The following is a 22808-nucleotide window of genomic DNA, read 5'->3' as shown; positions in this document are numbered from 1 at the left end:
TTTAAACTTTATCTTCCACAGCTGTAACCAACAGAAAAGATAAAATTAGTGATAGGAACTCTGAAATAACATCTAAAGTAACTTCGTTTATGAAATGCAGAGGTAATTTCTTACTTATCTGGCTAATCATAATAAAATAAAACAAACAAAATAACAATGGAACCCCTTTTGCTAAACAGGAGAAAATCAAGCTGAAACTGTAAGGAGATAGAATGATCAAAACAAACCAGTTTTTCCTGAAAACAAGAGTTTCCAGCCTACCAGAGTGAGTAACAAGGGAGTGCTTTTTGTTTTAACCTGTGCCAAAAAATCACAAGCAGCTAACCAATCGCTTTCTCTCCCTTATGGTTCTGGTTCCTGGTTTCTAGTTCACACACCTCAAGTTTTCTGCCCCTGCTTCGCAGGTGTGTGCCTTCCTGCTCTCATTTAGGAACTGCCCCTAAGAGCTGGCCAGATCTACAAAGCTTGCTGTAATACTGTCATTTGACACCAATAAATGTAGCCAACCTTGTTCTGGAGCCACCAAGGAATTGCTACCAATGGGAGGAGACAAACCAACACTAAATGCAGAGATGGAATCCGGAAACACAAACAAACAAAAACAAACCAAGCAAAGCATAAGTTGTGCAGAAACCCACAAAATCCACGTGGCTTATATTTAAATGCCAATAAAACAACCCCAAACAAAGATAATCTCCAATTGGGACAAAGAACCCTTTCTCAGCCTGGAGCTCACACCCTCTGCCCACACACCAGCTCTACCTGGCACTCCTGCACCAGTAGTGCCCACATCCTCGCTAGATGTCTTTTGTGACGAGAAGGTTCTGCCTTGGGCTGCTTTGAGTTTCCCTGATTGGTAACTTTATTCATTTAGCTCTTCCTTCTAGAACGATGCATAGGGAGCCCAATTCCTATTTTACTTGCCCTGCATATATATGGTCTACAGTCAATGTGGTGATTTTCTCCGAAGGGAGGCACACCCTTTCTGCTTCATGGTATGCATCATGGTTTTTAGACCTTTTATTATTATTGTCACACAACTTGGAAAGCAATCCAGTTTGTCCAAGGGCCTCTTAAAATCCCTGCTCAGAAGGACACTCTATGATGGAGCTGAGGAACTATTTCTCTTTTTGTTTTGGACACAGTCTCTATGCCTAACATTGTCCTCCCTACATCACATTGTTAATATGAATTCCCAATCAACAGTTCCTTACTCCTTTTTCCTAGGATTCCTATGAAGGAACTGTTGGGGGGCAAGGGTATGAAGGAGGGGCATAGCTGCTTTTAATAAAAATTTATGAATGTAAATGCATGAGAAAACTGCAATTCTGTACCTATTTATACTTTACATTGGTTATGGTTTGAATGTTGTGTCTCCTTGAAGTTCAAATGTTTAAATCCTAACTGCCAAAGTGATAGAATTAGGGTCTGGGAGGATGACTCCTTTCCAGGTTATTAAAAGCAGAGTTCCCATGAGGAGGATAAATACCCTTTTCAAAGAGCGATCCCTCGGGCCCGGCGCAATGGCCTAGCAGCTAAAGTCCTCGCCTTGAACGCCTTGGGATCCCATATGGGTGCCAGTTCTATTCCCAGCAGCTCCACTTCCCATTCAACTCCCTGTTTGTAGCCTGGGAAAGCAGTCAAGGACATCCCGAAGCTTTAGGACCCTGCACCCGTGTGGGAGACCTGGAAGAGGTTCCTGGTTCCTGGCTTTGGATCGGCACAGCACCAGCCGTTGCGGTCACTCCGGAAGATCTTCCTCTCTCTCTCTCATCTCCTCTCTGTATATTCGACTTTGGAATTAAAAAAAAAAAAAAGAAATCTTAAAAAAAAAAAAAGAAAGAAAAAGAGCAATCCCTGGGGCCAGCATTGTGGCTTCAGCCTGGCCCAGTCCTAGCCTTTGTAGCAATCTGGGAAGTGAGCCCATCGATGAAGAATTTCTCTGTCTTTTCCCACACCCTTTCTCTGTAGCTCTGACTTCCAATTGAATGAAACAAACCTTTAAAAAGGAAAAGAGAGGGCCCAGAAAGATGGCTCAATTGACTAATCCTCCACCTACAGGTTCCCGGGGATCCCATATAAGCACCAGTTCGTGTCCCAGCTGCTCCACTTCCCATCCAGCTTCCTGTTTGTGGCCTGGGAAAGTAGATGACCCAAGGCCTTGGGACTGTGTACCCACATAGGAAACCCAGAGGAAGCTCCTGGTCCCTGGCTTCAGATTGGTTCAGCTCTGGCCATTGCAGCCATTTGGGAAAGTGAACCAACAGATGGAAGATTTTTCTCTCTCCTCTTCATATATCTGCTTTCCAATTAAAATAAGTAAATCTCAAAAAAAAAAAAAAAGTGAGCAAGCCCTCACAGGTTATGGACTCTCCTGGCATTTTCACGGTGGACTTCCCAGGCTCCACGATTGAGCAACAAATCTGCTCTTCTTAAGATTCCCAGTAAGTGGTATTTCATCACAGCAGCTCCAGCGGACAACTTCCCAAACATGTCTAAAGGACTCATTTCAGCAAAATTTACAGAATATGAACTCATGAATCATACCACATGGTTCCCCAACACGATCCAACCATCAAACATAAAGGGGCCGGAGCATCCCTAACAATCCCAAGCCCACACTTTCTCCAGTGCAATTCACGGCCTTGAGTTTCCTGCCTCCACCTCCTTCCCCTTCTCAGGGAATCCCCTTAGCAAGTGGTAAAGCCCAGGGTCCAGAAAGCCCCTCTAGATAGGGCTATCCACCAGCTTTGTCTGAGAGCCACAGCCTTCAGCCAAAAAGCCACAAAACTGCCACCAGCACCAACTAGTCACGGCAGAGCGTCCCTTCCCAGGCCACAGTCGTCTATCCCTGCACAAAAACAACTCATTACTTCCTGACATCTGGGCATCACTGCTCTGATATCCGACTTTTCATCCCAGACACCCCAAATCCCTTTGAAGTGGAAGCGTTAGTCATTTGGGTCAGGCGTCAAACGCACACCCGGCACGTGCGCGAGAATGCGCTGACGTCCACAATAAGAAACAACTTGATCAAAATCCTGTGTGTAGCCACACGGGGAACCTTAATAAAATAAAAATAATAATAATAAAGTACAATACAATAGCAGGCTTCCCACATTCGTTGCCCTGGGGACGGAGGGTTCCTAAGTCAGCAGGGAGATGTCAATAACACCAGGTCTCCTCACACTACCCCGCCGATGAGCCATGAGCAGATGAGCTGAGCGAGGGAGGTGGCTGGCAGGCCTGGAGGCGGGCAGGTGCCTGTGCCCCTAGGAACTGCAGCGGCAGCACCCGCCGGGCCCCCCGCGAACTCCTCACCTCTCTTGTCCAGGAGCCACATGAAAGCGAAGCAGGGCAGGAAACCGATGGGTCCCCAGAGGACGAGCAGCGCGATGTCCCAGCTGGAGAAGCCGTAGGCCTGGCGCGCCGAGTTCTGGATGGGGCCCCAGGTGTTCCAGACCAGGCCCTGCGCGAACGCGAGCAGCGAGAAGAGCAGCAGCACCAACCAGCGCCGTCCGTACACGCGCCCGGGACCCGGGGCCACCACGGGCAGCGCCGCGGCCGCGGCCGCCGCCTCCCGGCTTCTCCAGCCAGTCGCTGGCCCGGCGCCGGGCCCGGGCCCCAGCAGCGGCTGCCGCTCCTCCTCGCTGCTCCAGCCCGAGCCCATGGCGACGCGCAGCCCGCGAGGGCCCGCCCGACGCGGTCGCTCCCGGTCGTCGCCGGCCAGCACACCGCACCCCCGGCCGAGGCGGGAGGCTCTGTCCCTGGCTGTGTGGGCTTCCCTCGGCCTCGCGGCTGCGCCTGCTGCGCCTGCGCGAGCGAGAGGCGGGGCGGGAGGGAGGAGGCCGGGGTCCGCCCTGGCTGCGGGTGAGGGCCCCGCCGGGGTCCCCGCCACGTCCCCGGCCAAGGTCCGGGAGGGAGGAGCGCGTGCGGGCCCCGAGAAGGAAGGCTGAGTCTTGCAGGAGGTCGGGCCAGCAGCCTGTAGTAGCCCCAAAAGTGGAAGTGCCCCAAAGTTTACTGCGTGTGTTTACTCAACAACTGGGTGACCTCAGGTGGCTCAGCCCCTTGCCGCCTTCTAGGCGGGGTGAACGCCCGTTTTTACGGTTTTCATAACTTTAGAAGTTACCGGGGGAGACAGACACAGGATGGAGGGGACCCCAGGGGATTATCTCCCGTCAGTCATTTCTTTGTTCTTTGTGTACAGCAAGCACCGCCCCAGTTGTATCCGCGGTCTTTGTGTCTGACCTGTCCAAGGAGAGATCATAAACTAGCCGTGTTCACTCACACCCAAGAAAGATAGTTAAGTCAGCAAAGAAAGACGTCAGTTGAGGGTGAAGGGGTTCTAGCCCCGTCCCCCACCGAGGGACCTAGATACATTTCCAGTTCTGATTTCTGACCAGACGGAAAGTCAATCAGAAGAAAGGACGGGGAAGGGAGTAGGTTGTTGATCTCTTGGCGAGCACAGCTGTCTGCTGATTTTGATACACACACGCAGAAGCCTGACAGGTGTCTGTCAGCGTCCTTGGACACCCAGGCCAAGCCATCTGAGTCACTGGAACGCAGTCAGGGACACTGCCCGAGGCTCGTATTTCCAGGGAGTCACGGAAAACAGGTGGAGTCACATTGCTGCTGGCAGGACGACAGAGGAGGAAGAGAAGCACCTGAGGCTTCAGCCCCATCCATTCGGCCGCCCTACAAAGCCAGCACTCCGATCCTCTGGGGGTGCTGGAGGAGAAGCCGAGGCACAGGGAAGCAGAAGCAGAGCCGGGGAAGGATCCGGCGTGGGCAGGCTAAGGTCTGAGGAAGGGACCAGCGCCCAGCCCAGGCCACGTGTGCGCTGTGTGTCAACAACTCGGCAATCCAAACACAGCTGCGTGGCTCCGCCCCCCGAGCGCGTCACGCCGGCGCGGGCGGTGCCGGGAGGTTCGGGAACTTCGGCGTGGCTCGTGAGGGTCGGCGCTGCCGGGCTCGCTCGCGGTCGCCATGGCGACAGGCTCGGATCCCCGCGCGTCCCAGACCCTCGCGACTGGAGCGGGCAAGGCCCAGGGAGGTAGGTGTCCCGCGGAGGTCCGACCGTAGGGCTTCGCTTGGCGCCGCCGAGTCCCTCCGGCCTGGAAGTGAGACTGGGAAGAAAGGCAGTTTGCTGTGTGGTGAACGTGTGCTTTCGCGGACTGGGCTGCTGACCCCGCCAAGTTGCGGGGTGTTTTGAATGTACGGGGCTATGGTGAAGTGTGTGAGCTTGGAGATAAACAGAGGGGACGGTTTTGGTGGGACCCAGGTTTAGTGAAGGCGAGAGGTTTGCAAGCCCAGAGCCTGTGCATCCCTGTCGGCATTCATTGGGTAACTGCACTAACTGCACTGGGACCCGGTCGGGACCCGGCCTGGATGTTGCCTCGTGGGACACCTCGTGTGGGTGTCACTAGTCCGTGTGGCCCCTTGTGTCCCGCCAGCATTGCGCCATCCGGAGGGATCCTGGTAGCGAAAACCAGTGCTGCTGAAGAGTGAATGAGCGACAAGCAGGCAGGGAAGCGCATGGTGGGTGTTGTCTAGAGATGGAAATGCCAGAGTCAAGCTGGAGCTAGGCCTGCTGACCACTCTCTCCTGCTGTTAGATCCCTCCCTCGCGTACATATGCCAGAAAGACTGCATGAATACCTCTCATGCACCGATCTTTGCATTTTCTGTCCACTGCACCCCATATCCAGTTTTGAATGTATTCATGTACTGTTGGGAGCTGTTTCTTGAGAAATACACTATTCTCTTGTCCCTTCCCACTTCTTATTCTGGACCGTGCTCAGGATGAACCCAAGGTCGGCCTGCCTGCCTTTTTTCCTTCCTTCTTTCCTTCTTTCTCTCCTTCCTTCCTTCCTTCCTTCCTTCTTTCTTTCTTTTCTTCTTTCTTTCTTTTCTTCTTTTCCTTGCCTTTCTTTCTTTTCTTCCTTCCTTCTTTCCTTCTTTCTCTCCTTCCTTCCTTCTTCCTTCATTCCTTCTTTCTTTCTTTTCTTCTTTTCCTTTCCTTTCTTTCCTTCCTTCCTTCCTTCTTTCCTTCTTTCTTTCTTTTCTTCTTTTCCTTTCCTTTCTTTCCTTCCTTCCTTCCTTCCTTCCTTCCTTCCTTCCTTCCTTCCTTCCTTCCTTCCTCTATCTCTCTCTTTCAATTTCTTTCTTTGTTGGCAAGGCAGATAAGATTTACAAAGACAAGAGACAGAAGATTTTCCATCTGCTGGTTCACGCCTTAAATGGCTGCAATGGCCAGAGCAGAGCTGATTCAAAGCCAGCAGCTTCTTCCAGGTCTCCCACGTGGATGCAGGGTCCCAAAGCTTTATGCCATCCTCTACTGCTTTCCCAGGTCACAAGCAGGGAGCTGGATGGTAAGTGGGGACACGAACTGGCACCCATATGGGATCCAGATGCTTGCAAGGTGAGAATTTGCTTCTTGACTAAGACCAAGTACAAGGTGAGGATTTGGCCATTGAGTCATCATATTAAAAGCCACCCCCCAGGTTTTACTTTCTTTACACCTACCCCTGTTGTATATAAAATGAAATGGCAAGCCCGGCAGGATAGCCTAGTAACTAAAGTCCTTGTCTTGTATGCTCCAGAATGGACTCTGGTTCGTGTATTGACTGCTCCACTTTCCATCCAGCTCCCTTCTTGTGGCCTGGGAAAGCAGTCCAGGACTGCCCAAAGCCTTGGGACCCTGCACATGCCTGGGAGGCTTCTGGCTCCTGGCTTCAGATCAGATCACATCTGGCCGTTGCAACCACTCTGGCCGTTCACTAGGGAGTGAACCAGCAGATAGAAGATCTGTCTCTCCTCTTTGTAAAATCTGACTTTCCAATAAGAAAATAGGCAAATCTAAGAAAGAAAGAGAGAGAGAGAAAGAAAGAAAAAGGGAAAGAACGAAAAGAGAGAGAGAAAGAAGGAAAGAGAGAAAGAAAGAAAGAAAAAGAGAAAGAACAAAAAGAAAGAGAGAAAGAAAGAAAGAAAGAAAGAAAGAAAGAAAGAAAGAAAGAAAGAAAGAAAGAGAGAAAGAAAGAAAGAAAGAGAGAAAGAAAGAAAGAAATGGCCCACCTCGTGACTCGTCACCCAATATGGGCCCAACATCTTTCAGATCTGTCTCTAACCACAGTTCCCCAAACTCCAGATCCTTTCTATCTTTACTTCTTATTTCGAGCTAACAACTTTGAGAGTCAGGCCAATCCTGCATTTATTCTGTCTACTGGTGTCTTCTTGCACACCCAGACTCTGCTGCAGCATGTCTACATTCCTCCCCTAAACTACTAGTGAATCTGCCTGATACTTGGCTTCGTGTTTGCTGTGGTGTGTCTCTCCAGGCCAGGAATGGAAAGAACTTGATGTGAGGAGCAGTGAAAACAGAAGAAGTCCTGAAGGGTGACTTCATGCCCATTGCTGAGCCTGGACTTGAAGATGTGGGGGAGGCTCTGAGGTGCATTAGGTGTGGGAGCAACATGATCAGATCTAGTTTGAGGCAGATCACTGTGGTGAAGGGTGGTCGGGCAGAAGGAGAAAGGCCAAAGGATGAGCCCTGGATCCTCCTCTGCAAAATGCACAATTGTTATTACAAACGTAAACACAACATGACAGGTCATCCAGCATACTGTAAGTATTCCAAAACGGTGACTATTTTCATTATTAATAGAAAGTACCAGCCAAGTGATGTTGAAAGCAAGAGGAAAAAACAAAAGCAAAAGCAAAAGAACCAAAACTGGGGATGACTTGTGAGATTTTCCAGTCTGTGGCCAGCATTGTGGTATAGGGGGTAAAGCTACTTCCTGGGACATGTGGGCACTGGGTAATGTTCCCAGCTCTACTGGGGTTCCTGGAAAAGTAGCAGAGAATGGTCCAAGTGGCCTGGGCCTCTGCTACCCACATGATAAACCTGGGAGAAGCTCCTGGTTCTTGACTTTGAACCCACCCAGTGAACCAATGGGCAGAAGATATTTCTCTCTGTAACTTCTGTCTTTTATGTATTTAAATAAATCTTTAAAGAAGAAAGATTGCATTCTGAAAGCCTAGGTATAAACTAGCAATGTGAAGTAGAGGAGCAACAGTGAGCTTTAATGTGACCATGTGGAGCTTAGGTATGGAGGATGATGCAAAAGCAGGTATCGGGCAGGCAGCTGAGGATGCTAAAGGTTTGTGTTTATTGTATTCACATACTACAGACTTCAGCCTTTGAGAACATACAGTTTGATGTTTCACAAGTTATGCAGCTCTAACTACTGTAGTTCAGAATATTTTTATCTATGTCCACAAGAAACCCATTCCTCCAGATTCAGGTAACCACTGATCTATGCTGACTTTATAGCTCTTCCTCTTCTGGATATTTCATGTACTAGTTATGCACTGTGTGTCCTTTTGTGTCTGGCTTCTTTCACATAACCTTGTTTCTCAAGGTTTTTCGAAGTTGTAACATGCATCAACACTTGCTTTCTTTCTTATAGCTGAATAATATTCCATTGTGTGCATCTACCATGTTTGTTTATCCATTCATCAGTTGACGGATCCACTTTTGGCTGTATGAGCAGTGCTGCTGTGAACATTTGTGTGTGTGTGTGTGTGAATATATATTGTCAGTTCTCATGGACAACTATCTAAGCTTGGAATTGCTGCATCATGTGGTAACTTTAACTTTTTGAGGAAGATGTTTGTTTGTTTATTGTTTGTTTGAAAAGCAGATAAACAAGGAGAGAGGGATAGAAAGACAGAGCCCCTATTTCTGGTTACTTGACACATACCTGCCACAGCAGTGAGCCAGGCTGACTCCAGGAACTGGGATGCAATCCTGGCCTCCCATGTGGGTGACAGGGACCCAGCTACTTAAACCATTACCACTGCCTCCCAGGAAGCCCATCAGCAGGAAACCAGAACCTCGGGCATGTTGGAACCCGGGGTTCTGATGGATGGTAGTCATCCCCGCAACCTCTTACCATGGCCCTGAATGTCTGATGTAGAAAACATTCATTTCCTAAGAAAGAAAAACATTTGATGTGAAGTATAGATTTGCTCCCCAGAAAAATACGCACAATACACACAGATTTTTACAGGCAACCCCAAATATTTGTCTCAGAGGATCCCTGAATCTTATCTTATGTCTGGAACTTACAGCTCTATTTTTAACTCATTCTGTCCTGAAACAGCACTTCAGAAGACTCTGATATATATATAAGATATATAAGATATAAGATATAAGACTTATATAAGATATAAGACTTATATAAGATATAAGTCTGGGTGGCTTCTATCATTTGGCTTTTACCATGGTGCTGCCAATAATGTGCCTGTGCACTTATCTTTGAGACTCTGATATATATATATATATATATATCTGATATAATAATATAATATATATATATATATTATCCAGTTTATAATGAGCTGAATGAGCAAAATCGTCTTGTTAGCGAAGATCTTGCCTTGAATTAGATATGGCTGATGAGAGTGTAGGGAAGGAAGCAGACATACATTAAACAGGTGCAGGTAAGAGAGTATGTTAAACACAGTAATGAAAACAGCAGGAGTCCTAGGAAAGTTCATTTTTGAACAAATATTACCACTTGTGATCACAAAATATTTGAATGCACACATAAAGAGGTGAAAGGCCTTCTAAATCACATCCTCAGTCATGTTATAAATACCACTATCAAGGAAGCAGAGTTGTTAGATGCAGCCACAAGGTAGGGTACAGTTGATTGGAATATAAATATTACACATCAGGGTCTCAGCGTCTGAGAGGGAGTAAGGCTGAGTGCGGGTGAGTAGAGTAAAGCCGCAGGCCTGTAGGTGGGAGGGCCAGAGGCAGGAGAGGAGGCCAGTCAACTACACTGCAAGTGGGGACCCAGGTCACAAGTGAAAAAGGATGATCAGCAGAAGGGAAGTAGATGCTGACAGGAGGAAGAAAGAGACCATGGGGTTTCTGCTTCTCACAAGTGTTAGAGCAAGGCATTGCCAAGGTGAAATGAAGAACTACAGTTGAGTCTGGTTCGGCCTTTCAGACAGAGGTTACCATCGTTTTTTCTGATGGGCTTTTGCATTTGTCCTGGCTGTGCTTGTCTGTTTACGGAGAAGATTATAGAAAGTATCTGGAATAGAGGTGCTTGTCTTCTCTCTAGAAAAGAGCTTCAAGCGGGAGACAAGAGTGGTGAGCAAGGAAGGAAGGGGACAGTGTGTCTGTCAGAACTGATGGGCACCTCTACAGGCAAATCCAAAAGTGCCCAGCCATTCAGCCCTAGGGTGAGCACGACGGCAAGGTTTAATGAAGAAAATATACCTGACAGACCAGGTGGGCATCTCAGCAAGAACGGAAAGCTGAGCACACGTCTGCATTGAAGATTGGGGCCTGCAAGGGACCAGGTCCCAGGCCATCTTATCATTCTTCCTTCCCCCTACCTTGTTTTGCCAGAAGGGTTGCTAGTTGTGTTATACATGAACTACCTTCCAAGGTTTTATTACCCAGACTGGGCAGAGGACTCTCCTGAGGTTCTGTCTTAGGGGCAAAGGCTGGGGACTACCTAGGAAGTTACTTGGATGTAAGCAAGACTTCTTAGTGTAAACACTGGGCTGCTTTCAAGGCTGCCACATTCCTTTCTGCAGGTGCAGACCTCTTTCAGGGACCTAGGCTAATTTCTGTCTCTCTGCGTTGTGACAAGGTGTGCTTCGTTTTGATCAGTGCTCCTGTTCATTGTGTGTAGCACTCATCAGTCTGGCTCTGGGTGGCTTCTACCATTTGGCTTTTACCATGGTGCTGCCAATAATGTGCCTGTGCACTTATCTTTGAGACCTTACTGTTGACTGTCTAATGAAAAGTAAGATTCAAATAACCAGTTTATTAAAATAAACAATAAAAAATAACCAGCTTGTTTCAGTTATAGAAAACATACTTAGAGGAGGCTAGAGTTAGGTGGGAACATTCTGGTAGGAATTTTGAAAATGTTTAGGAGCATTGTAAAGTCTGTTTGTGTTTTATACAATCTTTTTAGTGCTAACTTCTCTTAATTTATTTTTCTCCTTGCTTTAGGTTCAAGACAAGAATGACTTTTGAGTTTAGAAGTATTATCTTGTAAACTGTCTTCTGAGGAAAAGTCAAATTTTGTGGATTAGCTAAGCAAGAGTTATAAGAGGATGAAAAGTAACCCATTGATAACTATTCTGACATAACTGTCCCTGTGTCAAGCTGAGCCTGGCTAGGTGTTCACAGCCACGCCCAGCATTGGCATTGGCAAGACTGTGTCCTGACAGCCTCAGCATTAACAGTGGCAGAACACCACCTTTTTAATTCAGGATTATCAGCCTTGTGGTTCAGGATTATGACTATTTGGAAATTTGCCTAAGCAGCAAATTACTTTTTGACAGAACTTTCTTAGTTTTTGAGGACATTTTAAAATGTCTAAATGGCTACAAAATCCCCATTTAGTCTTCAGTACAAAACAGTCATTTGGTTAGACTGCATTTGTATAATCCCATTAAGGTTTATTTTTGAACTAGTTGTAACGATTATTATTTTTAATCTAATATCTACCATTCCAGATGGTTTAAAATTTCTTCAGTATATATACAGTAGTTTTCGGATTGATGAAGCCATTATATACATGCACGTACATATATTCCAAAAAGAATTATCTCACCCTACCAGTTTTTTATTCTTGCCATATCACTGTAGTGAGTCTCTGCATTGCATTTGCAACTTACTCTTTCGTCACCTTCTGAAACTTTTTCATATTAGTAATTTTTCCATCAAAATTATATTGGGGGCTTATCTGGCCCACTGGTTAAGGCACGTATGTCCCCTCTCAGAGTGTCTGGGTTCAGTTCCTGGCTCTGGCTCCTGCCATCAGCCTCCGGTTACTAATGCAGGCTCTGGAAGGCAGCAGTAATGGTGCCAGCTCAGCACGGCCCCTGACTCATAGAGATTTCTAAGTGAATCAGTGGGTGGGAGTGTGCTTGTTTATTCTTTCTCTCTTCCTTTACCTGCCTCTCAAATAAATAGAATTTTAAAGAAATAATAGCAATAGAGATAAACCGGAATTGGAGAGAATTGTATCTTGACATGAGAAGCAAATTAGTTTAATTTTAAAGACTTTGTCTTTGTTGTGTTTGTTCTATCAATATTTAGTAAGCTGGTAGGTGTTGCATATTTTTGTTTTATATTCTAAATCTTAGAGAGAAATCCAGTTTAGGTGTTAATTGACTGAAGCCAGATTGTTAGCAGTTTCAGAAAAAACAGGCTTCAAATGATCATGTACTGCATGAGTTAAAAAAAAAAAAAAACTGTCGCAATGGCTTAGTGGGTACATCCTTGACTGGTACACACCAGAATCCCATATGGGCACTGGTTCAGATCCTCACTGCTCCACTTCCCATCCAGCCCTCTGCTTGTGACCCAGAAGAGCAGTGAAGGGTGGCTCCAGTGCTTGGGATCCTGCACTGGTGTGGGAGACCAGGTAGAAACTCCTGGCTTTGGATTAGCTCAACTCAGGCCATTGCAGCCATTTGAGGAGTGAACCAGTGAACTGAAGATCTTTCTCTGTCATTTCTTCTCTCTGTAAGTCTGTCTTTTCGTTGAAAATAAATCTTTTTTAGAAAATTACCGAGAGGCCAATGTTAAGGTATGAGGTAAAGCATTGCCTGCAATGCTGGAGTTCAAATCCTAGCTGTTCCACTTCTAATTACCTCCCTCCTTATGGCCTGGGAAAACAGCAAAAGATGGCTCAAGTCCTTGGGCCCCTCCATACACATGGGGGAAGCTCCTGGTTCCTGGCTTCATCCTGGCCCAGCGCTGACCATTTTTAGCAATTCAGGGAATAAGCCAGCAGATGGAAGGTCTTTCTTTGTCTCTCCCTCTCTCTGCAACTCTTTCAAATAAACAGATCTTTTTAAGAAACTACTGAGAATAAGACAGTTGCTTTCTGATGGTGTTTCATCATGTCCAAAGGTTTGATTGGAGCCAAGGCCAAAACCGATAGACTAAATGATATGATACACTTGGAGGGAGACAGCACTATTGTACAACACCTAGACCTCTAATCAGTTTCTTCAGCACTTTGCAAGTTATCTGGTTAAAATGTGCTGCTTGCTGCAGTTTAGGCCAAAATTCACTTACTCTTTAAAGGCTGTTAAGGTTGCTTCATAATTATATATAAGTCTTTAAATATTCCTGGGATGGAATGACTGGGTGCAAACCTAGGCTATTTAATTAATAGCATGCAGCATTTCATTCTTCTTTAAAAGGAAATTGTTATACTTATGGTTGTTAATTTAATGGTCCTGTTCATTGTTGACTAAACTATCAGAAACCAAATTAGTTTTATCTCACACCCAGCTGATTATTTTATTTCACTGATGGGCCTGAAACTCTGGAACTATGTTAATTTCCCATTAGGGTAAATGTTCTGCTGTTTTATCCTTTACAGCACTTTTTATTCATGGTGCAATGTTTATGCATTTTATATATATTGGTCAGCAGGCAAAGTACTTTCTCAGCAAATTTTGGTTTTGGAAGTCAGTCTGCTGCACAAGAATGTCTGGAGGGTTTGGGATGTTTAGATCAGATCATTAAATACTAATATGTATGTACATATGTATTAGAGAAAAATTGTTACTTCTGTGAAACTATGTTATTGAAACAGCACTCAAGTATTACTAATGCCTGTGTATATATTTGTAGTCAGATGTATCTTCCCAAATAGGAGACCCTCTTGGGGAGTGTCCAAAGTCATGCTATGTGTATCATCTCTGGTTCAGAATAAGTAGGATAAATAAATCCCTAACCCCAAGACACTGATGAGTCTGTTTTTCTCTGCTCTGTGAAGTTCTAAAATAGTGAATATTTTGCAAGTGTATTGCCTCAGAACTGATAGAATGCTGTGGGGGCTCAGACCAGCCATGATATTTCCAGCCCAAACCACAGAGTACTAGATCAAGAAGACATGATTGTCCTTGAAAATAGCAAGCCTCAGAAACAAATCCTGACCCTAGAGCTTCTGACTTTATGTTCTACGTTCTAGAGTTAGAAGTCATCTGGTGATGCATCTGTGGCACAAAGGTGGACTTCTTTGCATTCTTTTTACCAGTGCTTGTGAATTTCTGGTCCTTTCTTTTGTCTTCCAAGATGGCTAACAACCTTGCCTTGTTTCCAGGCAGTGCACTGGTGCACGTATCAGTGGAGAGAGAATAAGGACAAAAGGTTTGACTCAGCAACTCCCAGATCCATCTCTGGCTGCTCTTGTTTACAAAGGCATCTGGGAAATGCAGTTTTTTTTAACAGTTTTTCCCATGCAGAGTACTGTTCTGAAATGAATGTGTATTGGGTAGGTGGGCAACTGGCAATTTCTGTTACAGGTTTAACAAACCTCTTCCTACATCCTCCACAAAACATCCTTCTCTGCCCAAAGCATGCATGATTTTCTATGATTTGATCTTAAGCTTTTCTGAATCTCTTTTCAGCTCATAGTCTTCTCTCCTGAGTTTTCAATCCAAGTTTAAGTGCCACATTTTAAATTCTCTGGTAGTGGAAAGAACATTGGACTTGGAATATGGGGATCTGGTATTTGTGTGACATTTAAGCTTCCATTTCATCTTTGCAATGGAGGATATAAAGTGCCTTTTCAATCTCTGGTTTATAGGCTTCTTAAAGGATAAGATGAACACCTGTAGTTTAATGCATGTACCAGTACATGATAAGCAATAAGAAATTATGCAGGTCAATACATGGTGTTATAAGTACCATCTTCAAAATGAAACTTTTCATTCTCTTCCTGACAGAGTGAGCTATTCTGACTTTTCTGGTAAATCATGAAGTGTGGAAACCTCTGTCTTCTTTTTGGCTGCATCTGTTTCTAGTAGTCTTTGTTGTTAATCTCTTAGTTCTCCATCTCTACCATCTCTGCCTTCCTCACTGCCTCTCCTCATTGCATAGGGCCTTATTAACCCACTTCTTACTTGGGTTGGAACAGTTCCCTGAATCAGTTTCTGTTCCTGCTCCCTGCTGCTGTCTCATGCTGTACTTATTTCTACAGAGCTCTTATTTTTATCTGTAATAAATATATCATGGATTGCTGTGGCACAATTTATTAAAGGCTTTCCTGTTTTGTAGCTTTGACTTGTATTTCCGGTTCCACTCTAGATAGTAGTAGTAGACATTTTATATATACACACACACACACATATATATGTGTGTGTATGTATGCATACCATATCTAATATGTCAGAATATCTAGGGAGTTACAGATTCAGCTTATGATGAGTAGGTTAAAGTTCAATTCTATACCGTCCATCTCTGGAATAGTGAATGATTTACTGAGACTTCTGGTTCATCTTTCTAGTTATTTCCCAAAGGACAGTTCCAAGTTATGTGTCATGAACAACAGAATGTATTATGAATGTGTTCTATCTTCTTAGTGTAGAAGATTTTAAAAAAATACCTCCTCCAAGATTTCACTTATGTAAATATTTTAAATCATCAGCCCTTTAGAAAGAAAGATGTGCAAAGAGCACCTTTGCCCTTTCATTTTCTTCCCCAAAGCAGGAGATAAAACTCCCCTTGCAGCAGGTGTCCTTGTGTTAGGGAGAGGGAGGAAAGGGGAAGTATCAGAGACCAGTCTGGGTGAAACTGTACAAACAAGTCTTGTTGACTAACCCTCACCTTCCTATTCACTTTCCTACATTAACCACCCTTGTCCATATCCCTTTGTCTTGCAATGTTTTCACAATTAACACCTCTGAATAACTTAGGGTGTAAGTGCTTGACCGTAACCTTAATTCTGTTTTCTTTTTCCTGAGGGGATTTCCATGTACATGTCAAATTTACTAAGTGAAATTTGTGTGTTTTTCTCCCTATGAACCTGCCAGAGACTTAAATGGGTAGAGGAGAATTTTTGCCTTTCCTGCAGCAGTATGGCAAAACTTTATGTAATGAGAAAAAAAAAATGACTGTTCACTTTCATACATGTGGAAGCCATGCACCACTTCATGTCTGGCAGGGTCTGGTGCATTCCATTCTATGTAGCCTTGTATATGTGTGCCAGTATGGATAAAGCCTTGAACGTGAAGCTATTGTGTGTGCATTGCCCCAAGCTCAACTAGGTCAAGAAAAGCAGATTTCACTCCTGGTCACATCATGTTATGTGTTTCTGGGGCTCTCCGACATGCCAGGGTCATTTGACATTGAAGATTTTTTTCATCTCTCCCTCTTTCTGTGTGCAGCCCCTCAACTTTTCTGCCTTTTCCCTGTTTGTTCTCCACTGTTAGGTGCGGAAGGCACAGAGTCTGTTCACTTCCACTGAGAGCTCAGGAAGGGATTCTAAGTTTTTGCCCTTGTTGGTCTTGGAAAGAAGGCCAAGTTGATTCAAGTTATTGTGTTTTTTTTATTTGTTTAAACAATTTGAGTCTAGACAAGCAGAAATTACTCAAGTTCTTTAAGAAGAATCCTTCTCCTACTCTTGTTCCTTTTATCAGTTTAGAATAGGTTGGGTCATGGAAAAGTTTGATCAACTTTTACCAATTTTTGAATTAAGTCTAACTACAAATTATGTACCCAAAATAGAGGGCTAGCTGATTGTTCGTGGGAACCACAAATACATGCTTTGAGCATCAGAGTAGCTTGCTTTTTTCTAACACTCCCCCAGATCTTTTATCTTAAGATATTTTTAAAGGGAAATTTACTCGTTCTTTAATTTTCAAAAATCCGATCCTTACTATCCAACCCAATATTATCTTGTATTAATATTCTGTGATTCAGTACAATTCACTTGAGTACCCTGTAAACCACATAATTTCTTTGGGCATGGCCTCTTAATTATCACTGCTTTCCATCCTAGCACATCTTTTATTCTTACAATTAAAATCCTCCTCTGTCAAGATTGTGTACTGTATTAATTGAGTAGTCTTTTTGGCATAAACATGTGATTCTGCAAGTAGAATTGTTGATGACCCAGCAACTCTGGTTGTTTTGGAGTAGTTTCCCTCAGGACTTGTTACATAATCTTCTATTTAAGAAATACTGTTATGTAAAAAAAAACTGCTTGTTTTAACTACTTTAAAGAACTGGTGGGAAAGCCTTTTTCTTAAGAAAAAATATGAAAACTTTATTTCTGACACTGAAAATTGTATTTGCCAACATTTAAAATTTAATATGAGGAATAATTATGGTCCTTTGAGGCCAAATATTTATGTAAATAGTCGTAAATGAAATGTAAATACACTTTGTTTGCCTAGAAAGCTTTGCCATAGCAGAAACAATCTTAGCTGTTTTCCCTTATATTATATAAAATACCTGTATAATTCTGTAGCTGCTGTTCTTTTGATTCATTTATTTCCCCAGGTGAGCATATCAAACCTTTTACTCCAGAGAAAGCCAAGGAAGTCATGATGTCTTTGCAACAACCTGCCGTCTTCTGTAACATGGTTTTGGATTGGCCATCACGACACTGGACTGCTGAACACCTTTCTGATGTCCTTCGTGACAAGCAGATATGCTTCAGGATGGGGCTGCAAAGCACAGACTCAGGTAGGACTACACTTACCATGACAGAGGCTCTGCCCCAGTCCCCACACTGCTTCCCTTGGCTCTGTAGAGAATGCTCTCTTTCTCATTCTCCTTTTGACCGTTTCCTACACAGATAGGAAATTTTATTTGAAAATTTGGGAAGACCCTTTGTCCTGAAAGTTCTTTTTAAGGCCAGTCTGGTTAATAGCCCCAAACTACATGTATTTGTTCATGTGTTTAATTTGTATATTGCTGGACGTTATCATTTTACCTTGAACATGGATAATATTTGTCAACTTCCCAAGTAATTGCAGAAGACCAAGACTACTGGGTAGTGTCTTCCACTCACGACTCATGTAGAACCTTGTACTCAGTAGAATGCGTCCTTAATCTGTGGCTTCAGGCACTATTTATAGTGCTTAGTCCAGTTGTCATTTTATCTGTTTGCTTTATGGCTGCCTGACCTAGATTGCATTGCACAAACATGAAACATTGTTTGTTGTTGTTGTTTTTTAATTCTGTCAAACAAATACATTTTGCTGGATATGTCTTCTTCATGAAAACTCTATTTTGACATATTTTGCTCTATTGTCAGATAGAGCAATTATCATTACCTCTAAAGTGTAGTGAACATAAAGGAAAGAAACAACGCTGTTTCTAATCTAAACGAGTTTATAATACTGGTCTGACATTTAACTTGTATTTCAATATGACTAAGTCTGATAGAATATTCCCAGTAGTTCGCCACTAAAGCCAGATTACCTGCTAATATTTATTAATAACAGGCAGAACCAGAAAATTCCCTGGTTGATCTGTCAGCTGCTACGAAGTTCTTTCTCTCGCATTGACCTGATAATGCGTCTTATAAAACGGTTAATTTCCGGTGTACAGATCCCTCCTTCTGTGACAGATACAACAAGATGAATATGAATGAGACTCTAGCTTCTCATTCTAATCAGAAACTGAACTGTTGATCGTGTTGGAGGATTGAATACTAGAGCAGCAGCAGTAACATAAGCATAAGATTGTGCTTTTTCCTACTTGATTTTAGCCAAATAAATTTACTACTTGCTGAGGTGTCTGTTACATACTAATTGGGGGAGAAATAGAAATTATAATTATAATCCTGATTACACTGCAAATATTAATAGTTCTACCAATAGTAAACATTGATTGAGAGCTGTTGTGTCAGTCAGTGCTTCAAACATCATAACTGTTAATCTGCTTAAAACCTTCATAGAGCAATACAGTTATTATCCCATTCTGTAGATGAAACAAAAGAATTTGATATTTCTGGATTAATATTAAAGCACAAAAGAAAAAGTTTAAGAAAAAAGAAACTCTGGCTGTGAGAAACAAATTTCTAGCAAAAATAATTTGTCCCTTTTTTATTCAAATGAAGTTCCTATTATATAAAATTCGACATTTTAGTCGTTTGATTGTATGCTATTCCTGGTTGTAACTATATTTGCAATAACTCATGTTTTATTCCAAAACATGTGCATTATCCCATAAGGAAGCCCAGTGTCCCTTAAGTAGTATCTTTCCGTTCTGCATTGCGGCCAGCCCCTGGCAGGCGCTTCTGCTTCCTGTCTCTATGAGTTTGCCTATTCGGGACATAGCCTCATACAGTGTGTGGGCTTTGGGGGTCTGGCTTCTTGTCCTTGCCATGTCTCCATGGGTCCTTCATGTTGCGGCATGTACCAGTACCTTTCGTTTCATTTTAGTGCTGAGGAAGGTTCTGTTGCATGAATATATTCATTTTATTTATTCATTCCTCAGTTGATGAATATTAAAGTGGGTACATTTTTTTTGGCTATCATGACTGATGCTACTGTGAACATTTGTGTGAAAGTTTCCCTGGAAATACGTTTTTATTTCTCTTGGGTACATACCTGGGAGTAAGATTGCTGCCTCATGTGGTAGCTATGTTTACCTCTTCTGGAAAATAGCTACAACATTTTACACTCCACCAGCAATGTATGAGGGTTCCAATTTTTCTACATCTTTGCCTCTACTTACTTATTTTTTTTTATTAAAGCTGTTCAAGTAGAGCAGTTTCTATTCAATGTCTTGGTTTATTTTTTTTTATTATTATTTACACACTTTTTCTGAATTTTTTTTAAATTTTATTTTTGATAGTGTTTACACAGTTGACCAGGGTAGGAAGGGTTGAGGATCAGGGGGTAGTGGGTGAAACCCTTGTTTACACATTTTCTTTTTTTCTTCCTGTATGGGGGAAAGGGAGATACAAGAGGAGAAACCATGCCCAGCCTCCCAACTGCCACATTACCTGGGGGATGGAAAACTGCCACTCAGTGTCATCTCAAGTTCCCCATTATGGAACATTTCTTTGAGGGTTCTGCTCATGTGGCTTCAATAATTCTGAGATGTTGTTGATATTGCCACTCCAAGGATGTGGAAATCCTTCCAAGGTCAATTGGTCTCATACTCCACCTCCAAGTCTCCATTGACACAGAAATTTGCTGTCAAGCTTTACTGGGGTAATTGATCAATTTGTTCTGCCCTCCATCCTCAGCAAACCAATGGGTGCTATGTCTTAGCCCACCCAGTCCTAACTAATACACAGTCAGCCCCCATGTACCAAAGGGGGAGCTACAGCCCAGTCAGAGCGACTCCCAGGAACCCCCACTGGACTGACCCCCCGCCCCCCCGCCAGGCCGTGGTTCCTGTGCCTGCCAGAGTGTGTAGTTGACTGATCTAGTCTACCCCATGTCCCATTTAGATTTTATATACATCATTGGGCATTGAAGTATAACTCAACCCAACCGACTCTACCCTTCAGCCCATACTCATGCCAGCGGGTGCACCACATGTCCAACCAGGCCTACCCCCAGTCTGGTTCTCATGCTCACCAGTGGGAATTGCAGCCCATCAGAGAATGCCGGAGACCAGCTCCAGCTATTCTGAGCTCAGGAAGGGTGCATGAATCGGAAGTAAAGAAGAGACGTGGACAGCTACGGCATGATACTCATAATGCACAACACAAAAAAGCTGACTTCTTTATTTCTTTCACTTTTTCTTCGTGGCTAAAAGAATGGTTACAAAAACAATTCTAAAACACATTATTTTACTTCAAAGAAAACATTTTCAGCAAACTATTACTTGTTCAACCTGTAGTCACCCAGCTGAAGCCAGGAAATCCGCAGTTGGCAGCACATGCAGTTACATAGTGACAGGTGGTTCACTCATATCCAAAACCAATTTTCACGAAACATAAACTAATATTACTTAAGCTATCAAGAATACAGAACTGGGCCCGGCGCAGTGGTCTAGCGGCTAAAGTCCTTGCATTGAACGCACCAGGATCCCATATGGGTGCCAGTTCTAATCCCAGCAGCTCCACTTCCCATCCAGCTCCCTGCTTGTAGCCTGGGAAATCAGTCGAAGATGGCCCAAAGCCTTGGGATCCTGCACCCGCAGGGGAGACCTAGAGGAAGTGCCTGGCTCCTAGCTTTGGATTGGTGTAGCACCAGCTGTTGTGGTCACTTGAGGCTGAATCATCAGATGGAAGATCTTCCTCTCTGTCTCTCCTCCTCTCTGCATATCTGACTTTGTAATAAAAATAAATAAAAAAATAAAAAAAAAAGAATACAGAATTAAAGTTTATAAATGAAAGGAATTTATAAAGGCATATATAATAGGGTCTTTATTAAATAAATCAATCATTTGCTAATTACCATCACCTTCACCTAGCACTGATTCCGTTGTTTTTTTGCTCTTTTGTTAAAAGACAGTGAAAAGGATTAGGGCCAGTCAGCCTTTCTATGAAGGGAGGGCCTTTAAAAAACTTTTTTTTAATCTTTTCAAACTATTTTTTCCCTAAATATAAGTGCTAATATAAAATAGAAATTTTAAACCGTTTTCCTCTGGGGGCTTACCACATTTGTCTCTCTTTAGAAGTTTCCCCATTTATTTTCTGCTTTACGTGGCAGGAAGCCAAAATGCATCATTTCATGTGTTGTAACAGTTCGAGGCTGCACAGTAAACAAATTCTTTTTACCTCCATGATCGCCATCTGTTCCAAGATATTATCAAGCCATTTCTTATGGAGAGCATCATACATCTTAGAGTAAGTTCCAAGTCAAAAGTGGGCACACAATAAAACATGTGGGAACAATATAGACTCGGTTGTGCTACTGGATGCTTTTAGCTGTGTCTCATTGCCTTTAGTTGCTAAAGACCCTTTTACCATAACATGATTGATAAAATCAGTTTCCAGTATTAAACCAGTTACAGAAATCATTTCACATCGGCAGAAAAACAACACCTTCAGGAGAATTACATGAAATATCAAAGAGGTGACCAAGTGTCCATACAATGGGGTCAGGCAGCAATGAGGTGATTAGAGACATTCTGTCAGGCCTTACCATACAGCCAGAAACTCCTCATAGCCTTACTAACCAAGGAGTGATGCTTGTTCTACCCTTGCTTCCTGCAAGATGAGCCCACAACCTCCCCATTGGACCCACTCCCTACCCTGGATATTGTACTCTTCAGGTGGTTCTGCATTCTAGCTCAACTGAACTTGGCCTAAGTCTCAGCACTTGCCAGCTGATTCTGTGCAAAACCCAACCAGCCTGCCATTATTCTAGCTCATGCCTGTAACAGTGCATACAGTCAGTTACCCCTGCCTATCTCTGCCCGTAACCCAGTTCACATTGGTTAACAGGTGTTTTAGCCCTGCCAAGCCTGGTTGGCCCCCAGTCTCAGCTCTCATGCTCACGAGCATGAGCAGTGGCCCAATAGTGGAGACCCCACTACTCCCCTACCAGGCTCACCTACCCCCCACCCCAGTCTCTTGTGCACTGGTGGGTGCTGCAGCCTAGTCTGGTATGGCCCATCTCACCTCGGCATTTGCTGGCAGGTGCTATAGCCTAACCTAGCCCAGTCTTGTCTGCCCCTGTTCTAGCTGTCTGGAGCTGCCTCCCGGTCTGGTGCTGTCAGCCCACAGTCCTGATTCTAATGTGAACTGGCTGGTGTTGCAGCCAGACCCAGCCTGTCCTGTGCCCCTTCCTGGTTCTCAGATCTGCCAGTGGGTAGACTGGCCCAGCCTGGCCTACCCCCATACCTGAGCCACAAATATGCCGGGGGATACTGTAACCTGGTCTGCTCTGGGCTGCTCCTTGCTTTGGTTCTTGCACTCACCTGCAGGGACTGTGCCCTAACAAAGGAGTTCCCCAAGCTCCTCTATCAGGTTTCCTCTCAGTGCCAGATCTCACACACACTGGTGCTTCCTTGGCCCATGCTGACTTAATCCACCTCCTCTCATGGCATGAACA

General features: G+C 44.0%; 2 protein-coding genes across 5 annotated transcripts in view; one reads left to right on the top strand and one right to left on the bottom strand.

The window, feature by feature from the left end:
• Nucleotides 1-3960, bottom strand: part of SLC49A4 (solute carrier family 49 member 4) — an 83813-nt gene extending 79853 nt beyond the window's left edge. For both annotated transcript variants that reach the window (XM_041003058.1, XM_041003059.1), the window contains exon 1: nt 3322-3960. In XM_041003058.1, coding sequence (XP_040858992.1) covers nt 3322-3670 — 349 coding nt within the window. In that variant the 5' untranslated portion in view covers nt 3671-3960. The remainder of the gene's footprint in view (nt 1-3321) is intronic.
• A 978-nt stretch (nt 3961-4938) lies between these two features.
• Nucleotides 4939-22808, top strand: part of HSPBAP1 (HSPB1 associated protein 1) — an 88157-nt gene continuing 70287 nt past the window's right edge. For 2 of the 3 annotated variants that reach the window (XM_041002969.1, XM_041002970.1), the window contains exons 1-2: nt 4939-5053; nt 17341-17526. In XM_041002969.1, coding sequence (XP_040858903.1) covers nt 4987-5053; nt 17341-17526 — 253 coding nt within the window. In that variant the 5' untranslated portion in view covers nt 4939-4986. Of the gene's footprint in view, nt 5054-7066; nt 7360-17340; nt 17527-22808 lie in introns of those variants that run through there. The other variant, XM_041002971.1, reaches the window with a different exon arrangement.

This window comes from Ochotona curzoniae, unplaced genomic scaffold, assembly GCF_017591425.1.
Source record: "Ochotona curzoniae isolate NIBS_2020 unplaced genomic scaffold, NIBS_Ocur_1.0 scaffold_2587, whole genome shotgun sequence".
NCBI classification, from domain to species: Eukaryota; Metazoa; Chordata; class Mammalia; order Lagomorpha; family Ochotonidae; genus Ochotona; species Ochotona curzoniae.
Note: the sequence above shows the minus strand (reverse complement) of the source record. Positions and strands in the feature narration are given on the sequence as shown.